Source organism: Ambystoma mexicanum, chromosome 4q (assembly GCF_040938575.1).
Source record: "Ambystoma mexicanum isolate Mex_15411 chromosome 4q, UKY_AmexF1_1, whole genome shotgun sequence".
Classification (NCBI taxonomy): Eukaryota; Metazoa; Chordata; class Amphibia; order Caudata; family Ambystomatidae; genus Ambystoma; species Ambystoma mexicanum.
In genome coordinates this window covers 1,306,323,185-1,306,350,338 of record NC_090928.1, presented here as the reverse complement: position 1 = coordinate 1,306,350,338, position 27,154 = coordinate 1,306,323,185, and the positions used below count along the sequence as shown (strand labels likewise).

At 50.6% G+C, this 27,154-nt stretch overlaps 1 protein-coding gene across 2 annotated transcripts in view; it reads left to right on the top strand.

The window, feature by feature from the left end:
- Window positions 1-25,840, top strand: part of LOC138468416 (zinc finger protein 271-like) — a 224,740-nt gene extending 198,900 nt beyond the window's left edge. For both annotated transcript variants that reach the window (XM_069608968.1, XM_069608967.1), the window contains one exon: window positions 23,534-25,840. In XM_069608968.1, coding sequence (XP_069465069.1) covers window positions 23,924-24,943 — 1,020 coding nt within the window. In that variant the 5' untranslated portion in view covers window positions 23,534-23,923 and the 3' untranslated portion in view covers window positions 24,944-25,840. The remainder of the gene's footprint in view (window positions 1-23,533) is intronic.
- The last annotated feature ends 1,314 nt before the right edge of the window (window positions 25,841-27,154 follow it).

Here is a 27,154-nt window from a genome sequence, read left to right as displayed (position 1 = left end):
GAGAGGGATTATGGGGTCAGAGGGGTGGAAGTAGAAGAGCAGAGGTCCAGGGATGCCAGCATAGAGAGGGATGATGGGGTCAGAGGGGTGGAGGTAGAATAGCAGAGGTCCAGGGATGCCAGCATAGAGAGGGATGGGGTCAGAGGGGTGGAGGTAGAGGAGCAGAGGTCCAGGGATGCCAGCATAGAGAGGGATGGGGTCAGAGGGGTGGAGGTAGAAGAGCAGAGGTCCAGGGATGCCAGCATAGAGAGGGATGGGGTCAAATGGCGTGGAGGTAGAAGAGCAGAGGTCCAGGGATGCCAGCATAGAGAGGGATGGGGTCAGAGGGGTAGAGGTAGAAGAGCAGAGGTCCAGGGATTCCAGCATAGAGAGGGATGGGGTCAGAGGGGTGGAGGTAGAAGAGCAGAGGTCCAGGGATGCCAGCATAGAGAGGGATGGGGTCAGAGGGGTGGAGGTAGAAGAGCAGAGGTCCAGGAATGCCACATTGAGAGAGGTATGGGGTCAGAGGGGTGGAGGTAGAAGAGCAGAGGTCCAGGGATGCCAGCATAGAGAGGGATGGGGTCAGAGGGGTGGAGGTAGAAGAGCAGAGGTCCAGGGATGCCAGCATAGAGAGGGATGATGGGGTCAGAGGGGTGGAGGTAGAAGAGCAGAGGTCCAGGGATGCCAGCATAGAGAGGGATGGGGTCAGAGTGTTGGAGGTAGAAGAGCAGAGTTCCAGGGATGCCAGCATAGAGAGGGGTGGGGTCAGAGGGGTGGAGGTAGAAGAGCAGAGGTCCAGGGATGCCGGCATAGAGAGGGATGGGGTCAGATGGGTGGAGGTAGAAGAGCAGAGGTCCAGGGATGCCAGCATAGAGATGTATGATGGGGACAGAGGGGTGGAGGTAGAAGAGCAGAGGTCCAGGGATGCCAGCATAGAGAGGGACGGGGTCAGATGGGTGGAGGTAGAAGAGCAGAGGTCCAGGGATGCCAGCATAGAGAGGGATGGGGTCAGAGGGGTGGAGGTAGAAGAGCAGAGGTCCAGGGATGCCAGCATAGAGAGGGATGGGGTCAGAGGGGTGGAGGTAGAAGAGCAGAGGTCTAGGGATGCCAGCATAGAGAGGGATGGGGTCAGAGGGGTGGAGGTAGAAGAGCAGAGGTCCAGGGATGCCAGCATAGAGAGGGATGTGGTCAGAGGGGTGGAGGTAGAAGAACAGAGGTCCAGGGATGCCAGCATAGAGAGGGATGGGGTTAGAGGTGTGGAGGTAGAAGAGCAGAGGTCTAGGGATGCCAGCATAGAGAGAGATTGGGTCAGAGGGGTGGAGGTAGAAGAGCAGAGGTCCAGGGATGCCAGCATAGAGAGGGAGGATGGGGTCAGAGAGTGGAGGTAGAAGAGCAGAGGTCCAGGGATGCCAGCATAGAGAGGGATGGGGTCAGAGGGGTGGAGGTAGAAGAGCAGAGGTCCAGGGATGCCAGCATAGAGAGGGATTGGGTCAGAGGGGTGGAGGTAGAAGAGCAGAGGTCCAGGGATGCCAGCATAGAGAGGGATGGGGTCAGAGGGGTGGAGGTAGAAGAGCAGAGGTCCAGGGATGCCAGCATAGAGATGGATGGGGTCAGAGGGAAGGAGGTAGAAGAGCAGAGGTCCAGGGATGCCAGCATAGAGAGGGATGATGGGGTCAGAGGGGTGGAGGTAGAATAGCAGAGGTCCAGGGATGCCAGCATAGAGAGGGATGGGGTCAGAGGGGTGGAGGTAGAAGAGCAGAGGTCCAGGGATGCCAGCATAGAGAGGGATGGGGTCAGAGGGGTGGAGGTAGAAAAGCAGAAGTCCAGGGATGCCAGCATAGAGAGGGAAGGGGTCAGAGTGGTGGAGGTAGAAGAGCAGAGGTCCAGGGTGCCAGCATAGAGAGGGATGATGGGGTCAGAGGGGTGGAAGTAGAAGAGCAGAGGTCCAGGGATGCCAGCATAGAGAGGGATGATGGGGTCAGAGGGGTGGAGGTAGAATAGCAGAGGTCCAGGGATGCCAGCATAGAGAGGGATGGGGTCAGAGGGGTGGAGGTAGAGGAGCAGAGGTCCAGGGATGCCAGCATAGAGAGGGATGGGGTCAGAGGGGTGGAGGTAGAAGAGCAGAGGTCCAGGGATGCCAGCATAGAGAGGGATGGGGTCAAATGGCGTGGAGGTAGAAGAGCAGAGGTCCAGGGATGCCAGCATAGAGAGGGATGGGGTCAGAGGGGTAGAGGTAGAAGAGCAGAGGTCCAGGGATTCCAGCATAGAGAGGGATGGGGTCAGATGGGTGGAGGTAGAAGAGCAGAGGTCCAGGGATGCCAGCATAGAGAGGGATGGGGTCAGAGGGGTGGAGGTAGAAGAGCAGAGGTCCAGGGATGCCAGCATAGAGAGGGATGGGGTCAGAGGGGTGGAGGTAGAAGAGCAGAGGTCCAGGGATGCCAGCATAGAGAGGGATGGGGTCAGAGGGGTGGAGGTAGAAGAGCAGAGGTCCAGGGATGCCAGCATAGAGAGGGATGATGGGGTCAGAGGGGTGGAGGTAGAAGAGCAGAGGTCCAGGGATGCCAGCATAGAGAGGGATGGGGTCAGAGTGTTGGAGGTAGAAGAGCAGAGTTCCAGGGATGCCAGCATAGAGAGGGGTGGGGTCAGAGGGGTGGAGGTAGAAGAGCAGAGGTCCAGGGATGCCAGCATAGAGAGGGATGGGGTCAGATGGGTGGAGGTAGAAGAGCAGAGGTCCAGGGATGCCAGCATAGAGATGTATGATGGGGACAGAGGGGTGGAGGTAGAAGAGCAGAGGTCCAGGGATGCCAGCATAGAGAGGGACGGGGTCAGATGGGTGGTCGTAGAAGAGTAGAGGTCCAGGGATGCCAGCATAGAGAGGGATGGGGTCAGAGGGGTGGAGGTAGAAGAGCAGAGGTCCAGGGATGCCAGCATAGAGAGGGATGGGGTCAGAGGGGTGGAGGTAGAAGAGCAGAGGTCTAGGGATGCCAGCATAGAGAGGGATGGGGTCAGAGGGGTGGAGGTAGAAGAGCAGAGGTCCAGGGATGCCAGCATAGAGAGGGATGGGGTCAGAGGGGTGGAGGTAGAAGAGCAGAGGTCCAGGGATGCCAGCATAGAGAGGGATGGGGTTAGAGGTGTGGAGGTAGAAGAGCAGAGGTCCAGGGATGCCAGCATAGAGAGGGATTGGGTCAGAGGGGTGGAGGTAGAAGAGCAGAGGTCCAGGGATGCCAGCATAGAGAGGGATGGGGTCAGAGGGGTGGAGGTAGAAGAGCAGAGGTCTAGGGATGCCAGCATAGAGAGGGATGGGGTCAGAGGGGTGGAGGTAGAAGAGCAGAGGTCCAGGGATGCCAGCATAGAGAGGGATGATGGGGTCAGAGGGGTGGAGGTAGAAGAGCAGAGGTCCAGGGATGCCAGCATAGAGAGGGATTGGGTCAGAGGGGTGGAGGTAGAAGAGCAGAGGTCCAGGGATGCCAGCATAGAGAGGGATGGGGTCAGAGGGGTGGAGGTAGAAGAGCAGAGGTCCAGGGATGCCAGCATAGAGAGGGATGGGGTCAGAGGGGTGGAGGTAGAAGAGCAGAGGTCCAGGGATGCCAGCATAGAGAGGGATGGGGTCAGAGGGGTGGAGGTAGAAGAGCAGAGGTCCAGGGATGCCAGCATAGAGAGGGATGGGGTCAGAGGGGTGGAGGTAGAAGAGCAGAGATCCAGGGATGCCAGCATAGAGAGGGATGGAGGTAGAAGAGCAGAGGTCCAGGGATGCCAGCATAGAGAGGGATGATGGGGTCAGAGGGGTGAAGGTAGAAGAGCAGAGGTCCAGGGATGTCAGCATAGCGAGGGATGGGGTCAGAGGGGTGGAGGTAGAAGAGCAGAGGTCCAGGGATGCCAGCATAGAGAGGGATGGGGTCAGAGGGGTGGAGGTAGAAGCGCAGAGATCCAGGGATGCCAGCATAGAGAGGGATGGAGGTAGAAGAGCAGAGGTCCAGGGATGCCAGCATAGAGAGGGAAGGGGTCAGAGGGGTGGAGGTAGAAGAGCAGAGGTCCAGGGATGCCAGCATAGAGATGGATGGGGTCAGAGGGAAGGAGGTAGAAGAGCAGAGGTCCAGGGATGCCAGCATAGAGAGGGATGATGGGGTCAGAGGGGTGGAGGTAGAATAACAGAGGTCCAGGGATGCCAGCATAGAGAGGGATGATGGGGTCAGAGGGGTGGAAGTAGAAGAGCAGAGGTCCAGGGATGCCAGCATAGAGAGGGATGATGGGGTCAGAGGGGTGGAGGTAGAATAGCAGAGGTCCAGGGATGCCAGCATAGAGAGGGATGGGGTCAGAGGGGTGGAGGTAGAGGAGCAGAGGTCCAGGGATGCCAGCATAGAGAGGGATGGGGTCAGAGGGGTGGAGGTAGAAGAGCAGAGGTCCAGGGATGCCAGCATAGAGAGGGATGGGGTCAAATGGCGTGGAGGTAGAAGAGCAGAGGTCCAGGGATGCCAGCATAGAGAGGGATGGGGTCAGAGGGGTAGAGGTAGAAGAGCAGAGGTCCAGGGATTCCAGCATAGAGAGGGATGGGGTCAGAGGGGTGGAGGTAGAAGAGCAGAGGTCCAGGGATGCCAGCATAGAGAGGGATTGGGTCAGAGGGGTGGACGTAGAAGAGCAGAGGTCCAGGGATGCCAGCATAGAGAGGGATGGGGTCAGAGGGGTGGAGGTAGAAGAGCAGAGGTCCAGGGATGCCAGCATAGAGAGGGATGGGGTCAGAGGGGTGGAGGTAGAAGAGCAGAGGTCCAGGGATGCCAGCATAGAGAGGGATGATGGGGTCAGAGGGGTGGAGGTAGAAGAGCAGAGGTCCAGGGATGCCAGCATAGAGAGGGATGGGGTCAGAGTGTTGGAGGTAGAAGAGCAGAGTTCCAGGGATGCCAGCATAGAGAGGGGTGGGGTCAGAGGGGTGGAGGTAGAAGAGCAGAGGTCCAGGGATGCCGGCATAGAGAGGGATGGGGTCAGATGGGTGGAGGTAGAAGAGCAGAGGTCCAGGGATGCCAGCATAGAGATGTATGATGGGGACAGAGGGGTGGAGGTAGAAGAGCAGAGGTCCAGGGATGCCAGCATAGAGAGGGACGGGGTCAGATGGGTGGAGGTAGAAGAGCAGAGGTCCAGGGATGCCAGCATAGAGAGGGATGGGGTCAGAGGGGTGGAGGTAGAAGAGCACAGGTCCAGGGATGCCAGCATAGAGAGGGATGGGGTCAGAGGGGTGGAGGTAGAAGAGCAGAGGTCTAGGGATGCCAGCATAGAGAGGGATGGGGTCAGAGGGGTGGAGGTAGAAGAGCAGAGGTCCAGGGATGCCAGCATAGAGAGGGATGTGGTCAGAGGGGTGGAGGTAGAAGAACAGAGGTCCAGGGATGCCAGCATAGAGAGGGATGGGGTTAGAGGTGTGGAGGTAGAAGAGCAGAGGTCTAGGGATGCCAGCATAGAGAGGGATGGGGTCAGAGGGGTGGAGGTAGAAGAGCAGAGGTCCAGGGATGCCAGCATAGAGAGGGATGATGGGGTCAGAGAGTGGAGGTAGAAGAGCAGAGGTCCAGGGATGCCAGCATAGAGAGGGATGGGGTCAGAGGGGTGGAGGTAGAAGAGCAGAGGTCCAGGGATGCCAGCATAGAGAGGGATTGGGTCAGAGGGGTGGAGGTAGAAGAGCAGAGGTCCAGGGATGCCAGCATAGAGAGGGATGGGGTCAGAGGGGTGGAGGTAGAAGAGCAGAGGTCCAGGGATGCCAGCATAGAGAGGGATGATGGGGTCAGAGGGGTGGAGGTAGAAGAGCAGAGGTCCAGGGATGCCAGCATAGGGAGGGATGGGGTCAGAGGGGTGGACGTAGAAGAGCAGAGGTCCAGGGATGCCAGCATAGGGAGGGATGGGGTCAGAGGGGTGGAGGTAGAAGAGCAGAGGTCCAGGGATGCCAGCATAGAGAGGGATGGGGTAAGAGGCGTGGAGGTAGAAGAGCAGAGGTCCAGGGATGTCAGCATAGAGAGGGATGGGGTCAGAGGGGTGGAGGTAGAAGAGCAGAGGTCCATGGATGCCAGCATAGAGAGGGATGGGGTCAGAGGGGTGGAGGTAGAAGAGCAGAGGTCCAGGGATGCCAGCATAGAGAGGGATGGGGTCAGAAGGGTGGAGGTAGAAAAGCAGAAGTCCAGGGATGCCAGCATAGAGAGGGAAGGGGTCAGAGTGGTGGAGGTAGAAGAGCAGAGGTCCAGGGATTCCAGCATAGAGAGGGATGATGGGGTCAGAGGGGTGGAAGTAGAAGAGCAGAGGTCCAGGGATGCCAGCATAGAGAGGGATGATGGGGTCAGAGGGGTGGAGGTAGAATAGCAGAGGTCCAGGGATGCCAGCATAGAGAGGGATGGGGTCAGAGGGGTGGAGGTAGAGGAGCAGAGGTCCAGGGATGCCAGCATAGAGAGGGATGGGGTCAGAGGGGTGGAGGTAGAAGAGCAGAGGTCCAGGGATGCCAGCATAGAGAGGGATGGGGTCAAATGGCGTGGAGGTAGAAGAGCAGAGGTCCAGGGATGCCAGCATAGAGAGGGATGGGGTCAGAGGGGTAGAGGTAGAAGAGCAGAGGTCCAGGGATTCCAGCATAGAGAGGGATGGGGTCAGAGGGGTGGAGGTAGACGAGCAGAGGTCCAGGGATGCCAGCATAGAGAGGGATTGGGTCAGAGGGGTGGAGGTAGAAGAACAGAGGTCCAGGGATGCCAGCATAGAGAGGGATGGGGTCAGAGGGGTGGAGGTAGAAGAGCAGAGGTCCAGGGATGCCAGCATAGAGAGGGATGGGGTCAGAGGGGTGGAGGTAGAAGAGCAGAGGTCCAGGGATGCCAGCATAGAGAGGGATGATGGGGTCAGAGGGGTGGAGGTAGAAGAGCAGAGGTCCAGGGATGCCAGCATAGAGAGGGATGGGGTCAGAGTGTTGGAGGTAGAAGAGCAGAGTTCCAGGGATGCCAGCATAGAGAGGGGTGGGGTCAGAGGGGTGGAGGTAGAAGAGCAGAGGTCCAGGGATGCCGGCATAGAGAGGGATGGGGTCAGATGGGTGGAGGTAGAAGAGCAGAGGTCCAGGGATGCCAGCATAGAGATGTATGATGGGGACAGAGGGGTGGAGGTAGAAGAGCAGAGGTCCAGGGATGCCAGCATAGAGAGGGACGGGGTCAGATGGGTGGAGGTAGAAGAGCAGAGGTCCAGGGATGCCAGCATAGAGAGGGATGGGGTCAGAGGGGTGGAGGTAGAAGAGCAGAGGTCCAGGGATGCCAGCATAGAGAGGGATGGGGTCAAAGGGGTGGAGGTAGAAGAGCAGAGGTCTAGGGATGCCAGCATAGAGAGGGATGGGGTCAGAGGGGTGGAGGTAGAAGAGCAGAGGTCCAGGGATGCCAGCATAGAGAGGGATGTGGTCAGAGGGGTGGAGGTAGAAGAACAGAGGTCCAGGGATGCCAGCATAGAGAGGGATGGGGTTAGAGGTGTGGAGGTAGAAGAGCAGAGGTCTAGGGATGCCAGCATAGAGGAGGATTGGGTCAGAGGGGTGGAGGTAGAAGAGCAGAGGTCCAGGGATGCCAGCATAGAGAGGGAGGATGGGGTCAGAGAGTGGAGGTAGAAGAGCAGAGGTCCAGGGATGCCAGCATAGAGAGGGATGGGGTCAGAGGGCTGGAGGTAGAAGAGCAGAGGTCCAGGGATGCCAGCATAGAGAGGGATTGGGTCAGAGGGGTGGAGGTAGAAGAGCAGAGGTCCAGGGATGCCAGCATAGAGAGGGATGGGGTCAGAGGGGTGGAGGTAGAAGAGCAGAGGTCCAGGGATGCCAGCATAGAGAGGGATGATGGGGTCAGAGGGGTGGAGGTAGAAGAGCAGAGGTCCAGGGATGCCAGCATAGGGAGGGATGGGGTCAGAGGGGTGGAGGTAGAAGAGCAGAGGTCCAGGGATGCCAGCATAGAGAGGGATGGGGTCAGAGGGGTGGAGGTAGAAGAGCAGAGGTCCAGGGATGCCCGCATAGAGAGGGATGGGGTAAGAGGCGTGGAGGTAGAAGAGCAGAGGTCCAGGGATGTCAGCATAGAGAGGGATGGGGTCAGAGGGGTGGAGGTAGAAGAGCAGAGGTCCATGGATGCCAGCATAGAGAGGGATGGGGTCAGAGGGGTGGAGGTAGAAGAGCAGAGGTCCAGGGAGGCCAGCATAGAGAGGGACGGGGTCAGAGGGGTGGAGGTAGAAGAGCCGAGGTCCAGGGATGCCAGCATAGAGAGGGACGGGGTCAGAGGGGTGGAGGTAGAAGAGCAGAGGTCCAGGGATGCCAGCATAGAGAGGGACGGGGTGAGAGGGGTGGAGGTAGAAGAGCAGAGGTCCAGGGATGCCAGCATAGAGAAGGACGGGGTTAGAGGGGTGGAGGTAGAAGAGCAGAGGTCCAGGGATGCCAGCATAGAGAGGGACGGGGTCAGAGGGGTGGAGGTAGAAGAGCAGAGGTCCAGGGATGCCAGCATAGAGAGGGACGGGGTCAGAGGGGTGGAGGTAGAAGAGCAGAGGTCCAGGGATGCCAGCATAGAGAGGGACGGGGTCAGAGGGGTGGAGGTAGAAGAGCAGAGGTCCAGGGATGCCAGCATAGAGAGGGACGGGGTCAGAGGGGTGGAGGTAGAAGAGCAGAGGTCCAGGGATGCCAGCATAGAGAGGGATGGGGTCAGAGGGGTGGAGGTAGAAGAACAGAGGTCCAGGGATGCCAGCATAGAGAGGGATGGGATCAGAGGGGTGGAGGTAGAAGAGCAGAGGTCCAGGGATGCCAGCATAGAGAGGGACGGGGTCAGAGGGGTGGAGGTAGAAGAGCAGAGGTCCATGGATGCCAGCATAGAGAGGGACGGGGTCAGAGGGGTGGAGGTAGAAGAGCAGAGGTCCAGGGATGCCAGCATAGAGAGGGATGGGGTCAGAGAGTGGAGGTAGAAGAGCAGAGGTCCAGGGATGCCAGCATAGAGAGGGATGGGGTCAGAGGGGTAGAGGTAGAAGAGCAGAGGTATAGGGGTGCCAGCATAGAGAGGGATAGGGTCAGAGGGGTGGAGGTAGAAGAGCAGAGGTCCAGGGATGCCAGCATAGAGAGGGATGGGGTCAGAGGGGTAGAGGTAGAAGCGCAGAGGTCCAGGGATTCCAGCATAGAGAGGGATGATGGGGTCAGAGGGGTCAAGGTAGAAGAGCAGAGGTCCAGGGATGTCAGCATAGAGAGGGATGGGGTCAGATGGGTGGAGGTAGAAGAGCAGAGGTCCAGGGATGCCAGCATAGAGAGGGATGGGGTCAGAGGGGTGGAGGTAGAAGAGCAGAGATCCAGGGATGCCAGCATAGAGAGGGATGGAGGTAGAAGAGCAGAGGTCCAGGGATGCCAGCATAGAGAGGGATGATGGGGTCAGAGGGGTGAAGGTAGAAGAGCAGAGGTCCAGGGATGTCAGCATAGCGAGGGATGGGGTCAGAGGGGTGGAGGTAGAAGAGCAGAGGTCCAGGGATGCCAGCATAGAGAGGGATGGGGTCAGAGGGGTGGAGGTAGAAGAGCAGAGATCCAGGGATGCCAGCATAGAGAGGGATGGAGGTAGAAGAGCAGAGGTCCAGGGATGCCAGCATAGAGAGGGAAGGGGTCAGAGGGGTGGAGGTAGAAGAGCAGAGGTCCAGGGATGCCAGCATAGAGATGGATGGGGTCAGAGGGAAGGAGGTAGAAGAGCAGAGGTCCAGGGATGCCAGCATAGAGAGGGATGATGGGGTCAGAGGGGTGGAGGTAGAATAGCAGAGGTCCAGGGATGCCAGCATAGAGAGGGATGGGGTCAGAGGGGTGGAGGTAGAAGAGCAGAGGTCCAGGGATGCCAGCATAGAGAGGGATGGGGTCAGAGGGGTGGAGGTAGAAAAGCAGAAGTCCAGGGATGCCAGCATAGAGAGGGAAGGGGTCAGAGTGGTGGAGGTAGAAGAGCAGAGGTCCAGGGATGCCAGCATAGAGAGGGATGATGGGGTCAGAGGGGTGGAAGTAGAAGAGCAGAGGTCCAGGGATGCCAGCATAGAGAGGGATGGGGTCAGAGGGGTGGAGGTAGAGGAGCAGATGTCCAGGGATGCGAACATAGAGAGGGATGGGGTCAGAGGGGTGAAGGTAAAAGAGCAGAGGTCCAGGGATGCCAGCATAGAGAGGGATGGGGTCAAATGGCGTGGAGGTAGAAGAGCAGAGGTCCAGGGATGCCAGCATAGAGAGGGATGGGGTCAGAGGGGTAGAGGTAGAAGAGCAGAGGTCCAGGGATTCCAGCATAGAGAGGGATGGGGTCAGAGGGGTGGAGGTAGAAGAGCAGAGGTCCAGGGATGCCAGCATAGAGAGGGATGGGGTCAGAGGGGTGGAGGTAGAAGAGCAGAGGTCCAGGGATTCCAGCATAGAGAGGGATGGGGTCAGAGGGGTGGAGGTAGAAGAGCAGAGGTCCAGGGATGCCAGCATAGAGAGGGATGATGGGGTCAGAGGGGTGGAGGTAGAAGAGCAGAGGTCCAGGGATGCCAGCATAGAGAGGGATGGGGTCAGAGTGTTTGAGGTAGAAGAGCAGAGTTCCAGGGATGCCAGCATAGAGAGGGGTGGGGTCAGAGGGGTGGAGGTAGAAGAGCAGAGGTCCAGGGATGCCGGCATAGAGAGGGATGGGGTCAGATGGGTGGAGGTAGAAGAGCAGAGGTCCAGGGATGCCAGCATAGAGATGTATGATGGGGACTGAGGGGTGGAGGTAGAAGAGCAGAGGTCCAGGGATGCCAGCATAGAGAGGGATTGGGTCAGAGGGGTGGAGGTAGAAGAGCAGAGGTCCAGGGATGCCAGCATAGAGAGGGATGGGGTCAGATGGGTGGAGGTAAAAGAGCAGAGGTCCAGGGATGCCAGCATAGAGAGGGATGGGGTCAGAGGGGTGGAGGTAGAAGAGCAGAGATCCAGGGATGCCAGCATAGAGAGGGATGGAGGTAGAAGAGCAGAGGTCCAGGGATGCCAGCATAGAGATGTATGATGGGGACAGAGGGGTGGAGGTAGAAGAGCAGAGGTCCAGGGATGCCAGCATAGAGAGGGATGGGGTCAGAGGGGTGGAGGTAGAAGAGCAGAGGTCTAGGGATGCCAGCATAGAGAGGGATGATGGGGTCAGAGGGGTGGAGGTAGAAGAGCAGAGGTCCAGGGATGCCAGCATAGAGAGGGATGATGGGGTCAGAGAGTGGAGGTAGAAGAGCAGAGGTCCAGGGATGCCAGCATAGAGAGGGATGGGGTCAGAGGGGTGGAGGTAGAAGAGCAGAGGTCCTGGGATGCCAGCATAGAGAAGGATTGGGTCAGAGGGGTGGAGGTAGAAGAGCAGAGGTCCAGGGATGCCAGCATAGAGAGGGATGGGGTCAGAGGGGTGGAGGTAGAAGAGCTGAGGTCCAGGGATGCCAGCATAGAGAGGGATGATGGGGTCAGAGGGCTGGAGGTAGAAGAGCAGAGGTCCAGGGATGCCAGCATAGGGAGGGATGGGGTCAGAGGGGTGGAGGTAGAAGAGCAGAGGTCCAGGGATGCCAGCATAGAGAGGGATGGGGTCAGAGGGGTGGAGGTAGAAGAGCAGAGGTCCAGGGATGCCAGCATAGAGAGGGATGGGGTCAGAGGCGTGGAGGTAGAAGAGCAGAGGTCCAGGGATGTCAGCATAGAGAGGGATGGGGTCAGAGGGGTGGAGGTAGAAGAGCAGAGGTCCATGGATGCCAGCATAGAGAGGGATGGGGTCAGAGGGGTGGAGGTAGAAGAGCAGAGGTCCAGGGATGCCAGCATAGAGAGGGATGGGGTCAGAGGGGTGGAGGTAGAAGAGCAGAGGTCCATGGATGCCAGCATAGAGAGGGACGGGGTCAGAGGGGTGGAGGTAGAAGAGCCGAGGTCCAGGGATGCCAGCATAGAGAGGGACGGGGTCAGAGGGGTGGAGGTAGAAGAGCAGAGGTCCAGGGATGCCAGCATAGAGAGGGACGGGGTCAGAGGGGTGGAGGTAGAAGAGCAGAGGTCCAGGGATGCCAGCATAGAGAGGGATGGGGTCAGAGGGGTGGAGGTAGAAGAGCAGAGGTCCAGGGATGCCAGCATAGAGAGGGATGGGGTCAGAGGGGTGGAGGTAGAAGAGCAGAGGTCCAGGGATGCCAACATAGAGAGGGATGGGATCAGAGGGGTGGAGGTAGAAGAGCAGAGGTCCAGGGATGCCAGCATAGAGAGGGATGGGGTCAGAGGGGTGGAGTTAGAAGAGCAGAGGTCCAGGGATGCCAGCATAGAGAGGGACGGGGTCAGAGGGGTGGAGGTAGAAGAGCAGAAGTCCAGGGATGCCAGCATAGAGAGGGATGGGGTCAGAGGGGTGGAGGTAGAAGAGCAGAGGTCCAGGGATGCCAGCATAGAGAGGGATGGGGTCAGAGAGTGGAGGTAGAAGAGCAGAGGTCCAGGGATGCCAGCATAGAGAGGGATGGGGTCAGAGGGGTAGAGGTAGAAGAGCAGAGGTATAGGGGTGCCAGCATAGAGAGGGATAGGGTCAGAGGGGTGGAGGTAGAAGAGCAGAGGTCCAGGGATGCCAGCATAGAGAGGGATGGGGTCAGAGGGGTAGAGGTAGAAGAGCAGAGGTCCAGGGATTCCAGCATAGAGAGGGATGATGGGGTCAGAGGGGTGAAGGTAGAGGAGCAGAGGTCCAGGGATGCCAGCATAGAGATGGATGGGGTCAGAGGGATGGAGGTAGAAGAGCAGAGGTCCAGGGATGCCAGCATAGAGAGGGATGGGGTCAGCGGGGTGGAGGTAGAAGAGCAGAGGTCCAGGGATGCCAGCATAGAGATGTATGATGGGGACAGAGGGGTGGAGGTAGAAGAGCAGAGCTATAGGGATGCCAGCATAGAGAGGGATGGGGTCAGAGGAGTGGAGGTAGAAGAGCAGAGGTCCAGGGATGCCAGCATAGAGAGGGATGGGGTCAGAGGGGTGAAGGTAGAAGAGCAGAGGTCCAGGGCTGCCAGCATAGAGAGGGATGGGGTCAGAGGGGTGGAGGTAGAAGAGCAGAGGTCTAGGGATGCCAGCATAGGGAGGGATGGGGTCAGGAACTGGAGGTAGTAGAGAAGAGGTCCGGGGATGCCAGCATAGAGAGGGATGATGGGGTCAGAGGGGTGGAGGTAGAAGAGCAGAGGTCTAGGGATGCCAGCATAGAGATGGATGGGGTCAGAGGGGTGGAGGTCGAAGAGCAGAGGTCCAGGGATGCCAGCATAGAGAGGCATGGGGTCAGAGGGGTGGAGGTAGAAGAGCAGAGGTCCAGGGATGCCAGCATAGAGAGGGATGGGGTCAGAGGGGTGGAGGTAGAAGAGCAGAGGTCCAGGGATGCCAGCATAGAGAGGGATGGGGTCAGAGGGGTTTGAATTTCAAGGAATGGCCTTCCATGGAGTAGACAATCCAGGCTAGAACAGATTTCAAAACACAAGGCCTTGGAGGGTGAATAGTAGAGAAGAGTGATACATAGTGTAGAAAGAGGCCAAGTGATTGGTGTGGTGAACATCAGCGAGAAAGGTGGAGACATGCATGAATGCAGTCACGATGGAATGTTTATTACAGAAGTCAGTTTGAAATGGATCTCTATGGCCATTATCCTCAAGGTACCCAATGATCCAGTGGAAGACCACCCAATAAACAATCTTTGGCTAATGCAGTATAAGAGAAACCAGGTGATAGGTCTCTGGGTCAGTTTGGTCAGCAGAAAAAAGAGGTGGGAGGGAAGAATCCAGTGGAGAAAGAGTCTAAATTGCTCGGAGTGATGAGGGCAGATGTTTCTGATTAAGTCTGATCATTTGAGGAGCAAATGGGCTGTTTGTAGCACAAGATGTGTTGTACAGCAAAGGATGAGTGCTAATATGGTAGGCGAGGAAGGGGAGAAGAAGTTGCGTATAGAAGGACTACAGGGGGAAAATGACGGATAAAACGTGGGTGGGGAGGAGAGAGCGGAGGGATGTGAGAGTAATGAATGTGAAAGGAAAAGTAGTGAGCAAAGTTATTAGCAGAGAGGGAGGAGGCGATGGATGCTGACGTAGGTGGTTTGAGCAAAGCTTGAAGGGTATATGAAAGTTTGTGGGGTTGATTGCAAAAGGAGGGCAGTAGGTTTGTCAAGTAAGATGATTTGGCAAAGTCCAGTGCATAAAATGGGGCAGCAAGGGAACTTTTGGTAGGTTTGGAGTAGGTTTTAAAAAAAATTGTTTTTTTAAACAAACTTTTACAATACTTTTTTACATTGAGCACTTAATAATGCATTAGAATTTGTTTGAAAAATGATGATTTATTTACATCATAAGAATTAATATAGAAGTCTCATAAAACACATAAATAAAACAACATAGGTTTCTATCGACTAAAGTAACATATACCAAATATTAGACAGAACTACATCCAGATTGTGGCTAAAAGAAATGAGGTAAGGACAGTCTATCTGTCTAGACACTAAAATACATATCCGTAAGGATGACAGTAGAATTTAGTTATCATTTTCATGTATGAAGAACACACATTGTTTTTATTACGTATTCAATGAAAATTCTGCTGCGATATACATTAAAACAAACATAATAGCGCAATTCATCTTATTTTCTAATGCATGTGTATACAAAACATTGATACATTAGAGCCTATAAATAATCAATTTGTTAGCAGTAGCATTACATCTCTCTTTGTTAATGTTATAGCAATTACAAATGCAAAAGTTTCTGAGATTATAATCAATAGGCTGAAGCCGTGGACCATCACGAATGGAGAGATAGACGTCAGATACACAATTACATGTTCACATTTGTTTCAGTCAATTCATTTTTGATCAGTTTTAGAAGTGTAGTTAATCCAAGAACTATAGAGTGATTTTCGCCACTCAGACTTACCCACAATATTTCTCTCGAAAGGACGGTATCCCCCAAATGATATTTGACATAAATCAAAGATCTCTTTGCATTAAAGAATGGACAGTATATAACTAAGTGCTTTAGCGTTTCTTCCTGTAATTTATTAATACAGAAATGACAACCCGCTAACTGAATTATTCCAATGCTTTACTCTCGATGGTGGATGATATTGGTTTAATCTGTATCTGATATACAGCTCACAAGCCTTGTTGCATGGAAAGAGTTTTCAATAGGATTGCTATATAGTTCTTTTTATGGGAAAAAAAGCATATTCTTTATAACTTTTGTAGGTGGATAAAGAATCAATAGTGAAACACCAGTCATATTCATAGAGTTTCGTTTTTGCATACCCTGGCCGATTACATAGGTCGTCGCAGTTTACATTGATTTTTTCCAAGAGCCCTGTCATTTTTTTAATCAAATTTTAGAATAGACAGAGGATATTTATTTTTTAACATCTTAGCAAAGTCTTCGTATAAAGAATTGCGGGGTGGAGAAGTAGTCTCCAGGAGTATTTAGAAGCGAGAACTGAGATTCCAAGTTCATGCCTTATCAGGGAATTAGAAATGGAATTAGCAATACGTAGAGTCCGCTTCCAAATCTTCCCCTGTATTTGATCAAGGGTTTTTTCTATGTTCCCTAGGAACATGTCCAACCCATATAGAATGATGGGTTCTATCTTAAGCAGGTAGCATAGAGTATTTACAATTCTTTTTTACAGATGAACTTCATTAGACACATAAGCGGAATTTTCTTCAGGTTAATGGCAGAACTCCACATACTTAACGAAGCAATGTCACACAGGTTGTATCCCAGGTATTTTAGGGCAATTGAATGTTGGATAGATATGACCTCCATGGACAAATGAAATCAACGTACCTTTTTTTTCTATTGGAAAATATTATAACGTGAGATTTAGTGGCATTAGCATGGAGATTTGATTGTTTGGTGTAAATTGAAAATTTCTGACATTTTTCTTGAAGGCCAAAGTGAGATTTGTCAAAAAGAATGATGTCGTCTGCAAAAGCCATCCATTGTAAATGGAGATGGCCTACCTTCGCGGGAAAACCGTCATTTTCAGCCCAAATCTCATCATGGTCTGAAACGTATAGCTTGAAGAGGGTAGCAGCTAATTTGCATCTCTGTTTTACTCCAATCTGTGTGGTGATAGGAGAGGTCAAGGCTCCGTCAGTGGTGATCCTACCTCTATAGCATGTACTGGAATGCATTTTCACTGTCCCAGAGATCAGCTGTACTGGGAAACCCAGTTTGTGCATTTTGTCCCACAGCAGCTGCCAAATGACACAATCAAAAGCAGCTGCCATGTCAATGGACGCCATGTATATAGGTCCAGTGTTGACTAATTTGGAGCGTGATAAGATGTGGGCTAAAACTGTTGCATTTAAGGTAGTGCCTATCCTCTTCCGGAAACCTACTTGGATCCTAGACAAAATATTGTGGTCATGGATGTATCCCTCCATTTCTCTCAGGATAAGCATTACAAAGATTTTTGCAGATATGTCCATGAGCGCGATGGGATGAAAATTGGAGGGCTGGGATGGATCACCCTTCTTAAAGATCGGTACAATGATTGATTTGAGCCAGGACTCCGGAATAGTATTTGTTAAAAAGATGTTATCAAATTGATCTTGAGAATTTGGGCCCACAATCCTGGGTCCAGTTTGATAATACAGGCAGGAATATGATCCGGACCGGCAGCTTTTGAATATTTCTATTTCCTTATAGCTCCCTCAATATCCGCAACAGACCGATTGCCTTACTAGCTGGAGAATTTAAGTAAGAAAACCCACTAGGGTTTCTTTAGGCAGCTGATAAGCTATCCAAGTGTCAGATGAAATCGAAGAACTCATAGTGGAGATGTGTGCAGAGTCAGCGTTTCTCAAGGTAGACCAGACAGAACTTTTACTGTTAGAACATAGATTACAAACCATCTTCTGGTTGTCTACAATGTACAAAGATTGTTTGAGAAATTGCAATCTATGTTTCAACTTCTGGCAAAAGAGTTTCTTCTCACTGAGATATGAAATGAAGGAGACAGCCTGAGCCTTAATTGATCGGAGTTCCTTGTTTTTGTCTCTTTTTAGTGGAGCGATTTCACCATTATATACATGCGCGTGTTGGATGTTATCAACAATCTGGCCATGCACCAACCTTTCAAGGAAAGATTGTATAATCATATTGTTTTGAGCTTCGATTTCATAAATGCTAAAGCCATAATTCAAGGCATCAGTTCCAAAAATAATTTCTTTTTTAACCATTTCAGTGAGTTTGGTGCATAGTTTGTTATTCCATCATATAGACAGGTTGGGACAATCAATTACTGCAAGTGAAAGTTCTCTAGAATTGTCGTAAGAGCAGATTGGTATATTTATCTTCACATTTATTATCAAATGGTCGCCATCACCCGGATTGCAACTGGCCACTAAGTCACATGAAGCAATACGAGTAGTAGATATTGCAAAGGCAAACTTTCACCGACATCCTCTTTGTCATTCCCCCACCAGACCTATGGACTATACATATGGTCTCTGTACTCTCTCCCTTCTTTTACACTCCCATTAATGGTGGCACCCGGTGGGAGGCCCTTCTGGCCTCCTTCCATTACTCTAAGATCATCATTAATGTTTATGTCAATGGCACCGTCTTGGTCCAAGGCCCTCAGGCCAACCTTTTCCTCTTCGATAGAAGATTGCTGTGCCTCATCAAGTTATTTTCTTCTCCTGCTGTCCCCTTCCCCCTTCCACGTCTTCCCCGCCTCCCCTGCTGCCTCCTCCTTGGCTACCTTGCCCTCTCCTCCTTCCTTTTCTGCCCCCACCCGGGCTTCTCCTACACCTCCGCTGGGCGTACCTCTGATTTGTACCCCTCCACGGAAGTCTTTCCAGAATGGCAACCTTCTCCATATTGCCACTCTAAACTCTCGCTCAGTTGTCAAACACTCCTCGGACATCTGCCGCCTTCTGAAGGAACATGACCTCGATGTCCTCGGTCCCACCGTGACATGGTTCACGGCCAGCTCTGTCTCAAGCTTTGACACTCTCCTCCCTGACGGCTACAAGATCCTCTCCACGCCCAGGTCCAACTGTTCCGGAGGGGGTGTAGCCTTGTTCTTCCCCGAGTGGATTCCTGCCTCTGTCATTCCTACGCAGGCCTACTCCTCTTTCGAATGCCTCGTCTACAGGCTATCTCTCTCTCCTAGCTATTCCCTTACTGTGGCTACTCTCTATCCGCCATGTAGTCAGATGTCCTCCTTCCTCTCTGAGTGGGCGCACCTCTCCTCTTCCCTCCTGGTCTCAACCACTCAACTCCTCCTTCTTGGAGACTTCAACATACTCCTGGATGCTTCCTATCGTTCCTCTGCACTCGTTCACAACCTCTGCGACTCTCTCTCACTCTCTATTCTCCCCTCTGGCCTGACTCCCTCTGCAGGGCACACTCTGGATGTTCTGATCTCTTCAGACTTTTCCCTTTCTATACTCCCAGCTCACCCTCTCTACCCCTCAGGCCAAGCCAACTCCATCAGTGCCACCCACCTTCTCGGTCATCCGGCCCATGAAGCGCGTGTCAGTTGAGACGTTCGCCGCAACTTTCTCACACCCCTCTTCCCCCTTTGGCCGACTCACACCCTGAGGCAGCCCTTTCCATGCGGCACTGTCCCTTCCCCCTCATCCCTGCACTTTTCCCCTTCCCATGCACTTGCGCAATGTGAATGACACCTGGCCTAGTAGGATCGTTGTCTCTGTCTTCCCTCTGTTCCCCCTCCCTTGCCTTGTCGCGCCTTGAAGCACCTGTGTATAGGCGCGTTATAAATGCCATATCATATATATGATTTCTTAGCACCACTGTGGCAGGTGTAAGTAGAGGAGGCGGGCTCAGTGGCGATACATTGGATATCCCAGTCTGCCAGAAATTATTCCCATTTCTTAGCTCTAAAAATAGCTACGGCTTCATTATAAGGTCTAGAAACTAAGACAATGGGCAGAGACATATGTAAGCAATCAAAGTTGAAGTCGCCACCAATAAGACATTTATAATCAGCATTGAGTGTCAAGGCATCTTCCAAAATTCCGTTAATTGAGGCGAATAATGCATCCTGAGATTCTCTAATCAGATTCCAGTAAATGCACAAGAGCATCATATGACAAAGAGATGAGCCTGTGATGAGAACATCGAGAACCAGCATATCGTCCAGAACCAAATGAATCTTTGAAGCAACCTTTAGGTTGTTATTTATTAGTATTGCTAAGCCACCAAAAGGTCTACCAGACATTCATATTTTTGCCGGAGATAAGAAGGTAGAGTATCAATTGATACTAAATTGGTGCATGTTCATGGTCTCTTGGACAAATATTATATCGGGATAATTGCTATAAGGTAAGGAATGTATCCATGTATTCAAGTTTTTAAAACCACACGAATTCCATGAGACTACTTTGAGTGGATGCGAGCTACGGTTGGGTATCAAGATCTTTGGATGGTGCAAGATTTTTCAACAAGGGCTGAAGCCAGGGCCAGTATTTTATAATTGTAGATAGTGTAGCAAATTGAGATAAAAGAACTTGGTCATTGCTATTAGGATTAGCAGTATTTGGAGACTTCTTATCATTCACTATCAAGGAAGGAATGACGGTTTCAACAAATATTTTCTCTTCCTCCTTTGTTTTAAAAAAGTGTGGTAAGAGTCCTATGGAGGAAAGATCTAATCTCTGTTGCCAGATCATTTTAGTAAAGATTTCAGACTGAAGTTTATAAATCATCCTATCATTATTATTATTATGCAAACTTAGAGTGATCCACTCGATCTCATTCGAATTGAGAAGTCTAAGAGTAGGGATACAAGTGAAGGCATGTAAGATAAAGGAGCCGGATCACTACACCGCCCTATCATGTTAGTAGAATTCGGATGAAAGCCAGAAGACACAGACTCAATCAATGCCTTCTTCTTTGCTTTGGACAACATCCCCATAAGTTGAACATTTTGGGGTTCTGATATTAGTGGTGTAGCAGCATTGTTGATACCGGAAGGTAACAGTGTTGCAGAATTCAAACTAGGTGCATGTAAGAGAGAGAAATCAGCAGAGGGATTTGTTTCAAAGATGCAACCATCATTTAATGCTGTCAAGTTATAGTCTCATCTTTGTCAACAGAAATTGAGGAGATATAGAGAAGAATGACTGGGGAATGACTGGGTGTAGATTTCTTGCCATCACATCCCGTGGCGTTATCTACTATAGCATTTCTGGTCACCTTCCTAGCAAGAATGGGATAAAAGCTGTGCAACTGTGTTTGTAAAGTAGCACATGAAACAGATGTAAGTTCGGAAGTGGGGTTCTTAGCATCGACAGATGAGGAGTTAGTCGATGCATTTATCTGATTACATTCTTCGGATTGTGGATGCAATATTTTCTTTTTTTGTTATTATTATATTTTTTTCATGTGAGTGTTAGTGATATCTATTGTACCACATGCATCCACACGCTTGAGCTCATTATCTTGGAGCTGTAATGCTGTTTTACTTTCCTCACTCAACTGATTCAAGTCAAGCGGCTCGTCCTCTGTAGATTACTCTTAACATTAGTATTATGACCCTTGGATTTTGTTGGACTTTGATTTTTGGTTTTCTTGGTTATAGCTTCCTTCTGTAACAGTCTTGAGATCCTACGTTTTTGTGCACGGTTTTCTAAGGGTTTAGCACCTCTAGATAGTGAATAAGGTGGTTGTGCACTAAACTCTGGTGAGGTTTTACAAGAGGTAGCTGTACGGAGAGAAACGCGATTCTCATTTTCCTCATTTATGTTAACTAGGACTGAGGGACTATCAGGCTCGTCACCTACGGCAGCAGTGTCAGACATCTGTGACTGAGGCTGCTCGTGGAGGGAGATATGATGTTGTAATTACAAAGCTTCTTAATCTCGGACTCTAAGTTGGCCATTTTTTGAGAGTTCAGAGCTATCGCTAGCTCTTCTGGGCTTATAGGGATAGTACATGTGTCTGAGGGACCAGCCTTTGTTACCACTTCATCATAGGATCTTTTCATTGAATCATGAGTAGAACCTCTATTAGTGGTTTGTGTATTGATGGAGCATACCCTTAATACTGACGTTTGTGTGGAGTATGAGCTAGTATAGAGTTACTCCTCTATTTTATTAGATTTTTATATAGAGATTGACTGTTGCGTCTGGTTTAGCTTGGCAGAGGGAATGCAGAAGGAATGTTCTGATGTCATGTGGAGTGTTTGTTTCTGAGAGTCGGAACGCTTGAGTGAATGTTCCATGTTGGTCAGTTGGTCAGCCAGAGGCCTGGGTGATGGGCTGCCAGTGTTTTTATGTCCTATAACTATCTTATATGTAACCTAAGTGACAGCTTGTAAAGATACCTAAGAATCATGTAATTAACCTAACAAGCTGACCTAAGAAACCTGAGAGCTACTTCATTACATTGACGATTTCAAGTCTCTAAATTCTAAATGAGTTACATTGTGTCCTTTATCAATTAAATTAAGTATTCTAGTAATTACCAGAAAGATTGGTTATCAATGTTGTTGGAATCGTGTAAGGTAAAGACATCTGCCATTGAGATGTTAAGAGGGTGTTCGTTGGTCACCTGTGATGGGTTAACCCTAGGGGTTACCTTAGGAGATTCAGGCTCCTCAAGGTCAGAAACATCATTAAATGAACTCTGAAGATTAAGGTTAGAGGACATGACTAAGGGATGAGGGAGAGTGTTGGATACACATTTTCCCAAATCATAGGGAGAGCCACGTAGGATAGTATCGCTTGAGTACTAATTTGTGAAGATGGAATTTCTCGCAACCTCCTGTGGACCTTACCACAGGTGTGGAGGGTCCCAAGGACTGTCTGACTCTTTTTTTCCAATTCCGCCATGACTGCCGGAGACATCTTTAATTGGATCACTGGGTAGGTCCCTTGGAATAGTAAAAGAGCAGGCTGTCCCTATTTCATGTGAGTTTAGGGAATTATGCATAGTAGAAAAATCCATATCATGAAGCTTATGTAGAGCAAATAATAATAATAATAATTTAGCATTTATATAGCGCTACGAACCCTCAGGCATCTGAGCGCTGCTTATTATTACCCACGGTGTGTGCTGCTCATTTATCGACCTCGGAAGGATGAAAGGCTGAGTTTGGCCCCGCTGGGATTCAATCCTGCGTCACCATGCTCTGCACAGATGTCAAAGCGAAACCCTACTCGCTGTGCTATCGGACTGGCGTTGAGTTGGATAAACTCCTGTCATTGAAAGGATTGTGTATTTGAGCTCGAATATGGGAAAATGCAACCTTGTGACATAAAAGGTCTTCAGTAGGTAATACAGAAACAGGTCCCTCTATTGGGTTCCTTGGAGGACTAGCAAGATCAAGCATTTGAGGGTCGCTCTTTAAGGCGGAACCCTCTTCCGTGCTCTTGCCCGTCATCTCCATACTAGTGTATGCACTATTCAAGTGTTCTGGACCACTTCTCAGCCTTCCTGCCATAATGGAGATGGAAGTGGTACAACACTTGATGACCCGAGTGTCATTTAAGTTTCATGGTTGAACTACAGAGTAAACACAACTGCCCTACTCACAAAATAAAATTTGTCAATCAATATATATTAACATAAATAGAGTGCAAAAGCAGTACTTGAGATTTAGAATATAGGCACAAGACTAAAACCTGCTCACTTTCATTACACCAACACTGTTATCGAAATCTTGAACCAACTCTTTACATACGTAATATTCCTACCAGTGCAGCTATGAGGGCGTAACACCACCTACGTAATAAGACAGAGCTTCAGGCAAGGAGCGAGCCTCTGTAAGCAGCGAGCTTACGCGTATGCGGGAGCGGGTTTGTAGATGTCAACAGGGGTGCAGACAAAAAAGTTACGAAAAACAAGAGGGGATACCCGCAGGATCGGCACACCGCGCACAGCCGAACAGCCAAACAGCCAAACAGTACACTTGGACGCACTTCGGCTGTGTGTGCGCGCTGGTGCGGGAGCACAATGGTTTTGTTGGAATCCTGGGAGGTGGTGGGCAGGGCCTAGAGGAAACTCTGTGGGATCAATCAAAATAGAAGACGTTACACACCGCGTTAGAATTCAGTGAACACAGTGAACCTAAGGTATTGAAAGTCCAATCCCAATAATTACTTGATACTGTAGAGTCGTTGTGGAAACAAAGAGTCCCTTTAGTTAGGCACTGCGTTACGGCACATGGGGCCTTCTTCTTACAGACGTAGCTCTTGCAGCATATGACAGGCAGCAAACAGCGGGCAGCAGATCCAGCAAAACCCAAACAGTACACTTGTGTGCACTTCGGAGTAGGTTATTAGTTCCGAGATTGCGCCAGAATTGTACCTGGAATATCACGCATTATGTTTCTAAATGATTGTGCAATGTTTTATTTGATGATGTATGAAGACTGAGTGGGTTTCTTTTTATTTTATGCTTATGTATTATATTTTCCAATTCTAAAATGGATTTAAATGTTTACTTTTCAATTCTGCATGTGATCTGAAGGAGATAAAATGAATTGCTCAAGATCACACATGGTGTTGGGGGTGAATGAAGAAAAGTGATCACTGTTCAAATGTAAGGCCAGTAACCGTTGAGCTGTACAATATCATAAAATAATGCCTGAAACCTTTGCTTCTTTCAACAGAAAATGGAGCTGTGACCAAAGCCTAGTGTCTGTAAATAAACACCAGAGGTTTTAAAGAAGAATTAAAGGGAGAACACACAGATGCACCTACTGTGAAACAAACTATATCCAACACTCCCAACTCATTATACATGTGTTCATCCAACCAAAGGAGAAACAATTTACCTGCTGCAGTGAAAGGATTTGCTGCACTCACAGACACACATTTATCATACATGAAAGGTAGCATATAGGCAAGGGAGTGTGCAGAGTGTGGGAACATGTCACTCTGAGCCCAGATCTGAACCTGCTTCAGAAGGTATGCTGTAAGAGAAGTCCTATGAGACTGCAACATGTGCTAAGAAATTTAGGATAAATTCAGATTGGAGAGTACCTCAGAGACCCGCACGTATGGAATGTGAGGAGAGCAGCACTCGGAGCGCACAGCTGTACAATGATCACATGATCGACAATGGGGTGAAAAGCGACAACTGTACAGGATCTGATAGTAACTTAGAGCCGACACAAGAGCCAGGGGCTCCTGAGACATCCCACGGTGAAGTGAGTGGATACCAGTGCACTGAGTGCCAGAAAACCTTCCTTCGCAAATCAGATCTATCCATCCATCAGCGGATCCACACAGGGGAGAAGCCCTACAAATGCACGGAATGTGAGAAATGTTTCAGTCGTTCCTCCACTCTGCTAACACATCTGAGGGTCCACACTGGGGAGAGGCCTTACGCATGCTCCGTGTGCAAGAAAAGCTTCACTAACTCATCAGCACTGCTGAACCATCAGAGAATCCATACTGGTGAGAAGCCATACCAGTGCCCACACCCGCAGTGCAATGAAAGCTTCAGGCAATCCTCAACCCTGGTAAGCCATTGGAGGACCCATACTGGGGAGAAGCCCTACATGTGCAAAGACTGCAATAAATGCTTCAGTCAGTCTTCAGGTCTCAGAAGTCATCAGAGAATCCATTCTGGGGATAAGACCTATGAGTGTGAAGAGTGCAAGAAATGCTTCATCCGCTCCTCCGATCTGATGTACCATCGAATGGTCCATACGGGGGAGAGGCCCTATAAGTGCACAGTGTGCAAGAAAGGCTTCATTCTGCCTTCACATCTGATCACCCACCAGAGGATCCACACTGGCGAGAAGCCCTACGAATGCAAGGAATGTGGAATGGCCTTTAATCAGGCATCGAACCTGAAGCAACATCAGAGGTCCCACACGCGAGACAGGCTCTTCCAGTGTGAAGAATGTGGGAAAAGCTTCATTGCCCTTTCAGCACTGATAAACCACAAGAGAATCCACACTGGGGAAAAGCCCTACGAGTGCAAGGAATGTGATAAGAGGTTTAACCAGCCATCAAACCTTAATAAACATCAGAGAGTTCACTGGCAGGTGATCAAAGTGATAGTGTCATAAGCATGTAATATTCATCGATGAAATACTGTGTTTGGTTGCACAACGGCAGGCAAAGAAAAATCCAGAGCCCAGGAAAGAGTGCAATGGGCACAGGAAGAACATGACATTACAGTGACATGTCTCGCTAGGGAAATGGCAACAGTTGCCTCCATGTAAGAGTATGTAAACAGAAAACCTATCAATCAGGAGATAATACATCTTTAAGAAAATAAGAATAAGCAACAAACACAGCAATGCAAATTAATCAATGGAACCACTCAAGAATCAAAAGTCACATGTTTCTACATCTGCTGCAAAAGGTTCACGAGGCCATGAACTTCACACACACCTGCACAGTGTGTGACAAAAGCTTCACTCCGAGATCCGATCAGTGCGGGATTCGGAATATCCAAAGCTGATGGGAAGGGTTGACCTGGATTGTGATTCTGTAAATGCATAGCAGAAATCTGTGAAGTAAACTAAATCCAGATTTGGCCGTGCATCTTGAGAGTAAATCTCACATCAAGTACCTGAGTGTGGGGTCTCTTAGGAGAGACGTCGTGCAGAGCTAAATGCATAAGAAGGACATTGGGAGCTCTGTCAGCCTCATGATATTGGGAGTACTGCAGAACCACAGGGACGAACAGCCAAACCAAAAATGAGAAAACGACTTTTGAAGTAAGATGGTAGGAAAGTGGACTGCAAAACTGTTTTCTGTCTTGCACAGTCTCCCCATGAACTGTGCAGGTTCTTATGCCACAGAACAACTGGTCATATCATACGCAAGCAATCCAAGGGGTACAATTGGACTTCAGAAGTTGGGATTTTGATGGAATCATTAAATGTAGAAGTGTTCGTGTATTTTGGGTGGTGTTGAATCAAAATATATTAATAAAAGAAAAACACTGTCCCACCAAATAGCACAATTAATTGTATTGTTTAAAGCGTGGACCTAGTTCGAGAGCAGCCGAGTGCCATGTAGGGTGTGGGTAGCCAGGATTTTGACTGGCATCTTTTAACAGTTGTGCAATCCTATGAGCTATGATCTGTACATCCATTGGGAATTTACCTATGATACCTGTATATAACTATCAAATGGCAAATACTCACATGTGCAAGTCATTGTTACCAAGTCTTATGCTAAAAAGCGTTTATACTGTGCCAGAGGAGCACTGCAGTGGTCTCAGAGCACTGAGGCTTGCCTGGAAGTGGGTTTAGTGTGCCCGTGTTAGCGGGTATCCAGGCAGTAGTATGTAGATGAAGAAGAAAAGCAATAAAAGTTAAGGGTTCGAGGCAGGTGAAAGGGAGAGGGGGGTAGATTGATTGGGTGCGTGCTTATGCAGCCAAACATGGATGCAGAGTCAGAGTGCAGAAGATGTTGAGATGTCTCTAGGGAACATGGAGTGTTCCTTAAAGACACGAAGTATACACAATGTGATATGATATGTTATGGCATTTATAACGCGCCTATACACAAGTGTTTCAAGGCGCGACGAGGCAAGGGAGGGGAACAGAGGGAGGACAGAGACAGCGATTTTACTAGGCCAGGTGACATTGAGATCGCGCAAGGGAGGGGTGAAGGGGAAAAGTTTGAGGGGCAATGGGCGGGACATGCAGTACATAGGATAAACAGTAAATAAATAGAACCAAAAAATAGGATCAATAAATAAAGTGCGGTCCGCTGGTGGCAGGTGCAAGGGTAAGTGGGGGCATCAGTTGTCAAGTGCTGGTAGGGTGCTGTAGGAATACAGAAACAGCCCCAATGTGCAAGGGTTGCCAGGAGAGCAGTGCAGGTGTGCAACTGGCTGGGAGGGGACCTGGGTCGATATCAGAGGGTAGCCAGGTGACTAGTGCAGTTTAAGCCAGGAGTTCAGCAGGGGAGAGGGGGAGAGAAAGCGGAAGCAAAGAGGAATGTCTTGAGGTGTTTACGGAACTGGAGATGGTTCTCCTCAATTTTCAGAGAGGCAGGGAGGCTGTTCCTGTGGGAGGCCCCAGCCGAAGAAAGAGATCTACCACAAACCTGTTGCTTGGAGAATCGACTGACCTTGAGGGATTTGGAGGCGGATGAGCGAAGAGCTTGAGAAGGAAGATATTTAGGAAGAGAGAATTGAAGTTATTGAGGCCTCAGGCCCCAGAAGGCCTTGTGGACAATGCAGAGGGTTTTGAACTTAATCCTTGCAGCCACTGGGAGGCAGTGCAGAGGTTTCAGTCCTGGAGAGATACGATCCCTGG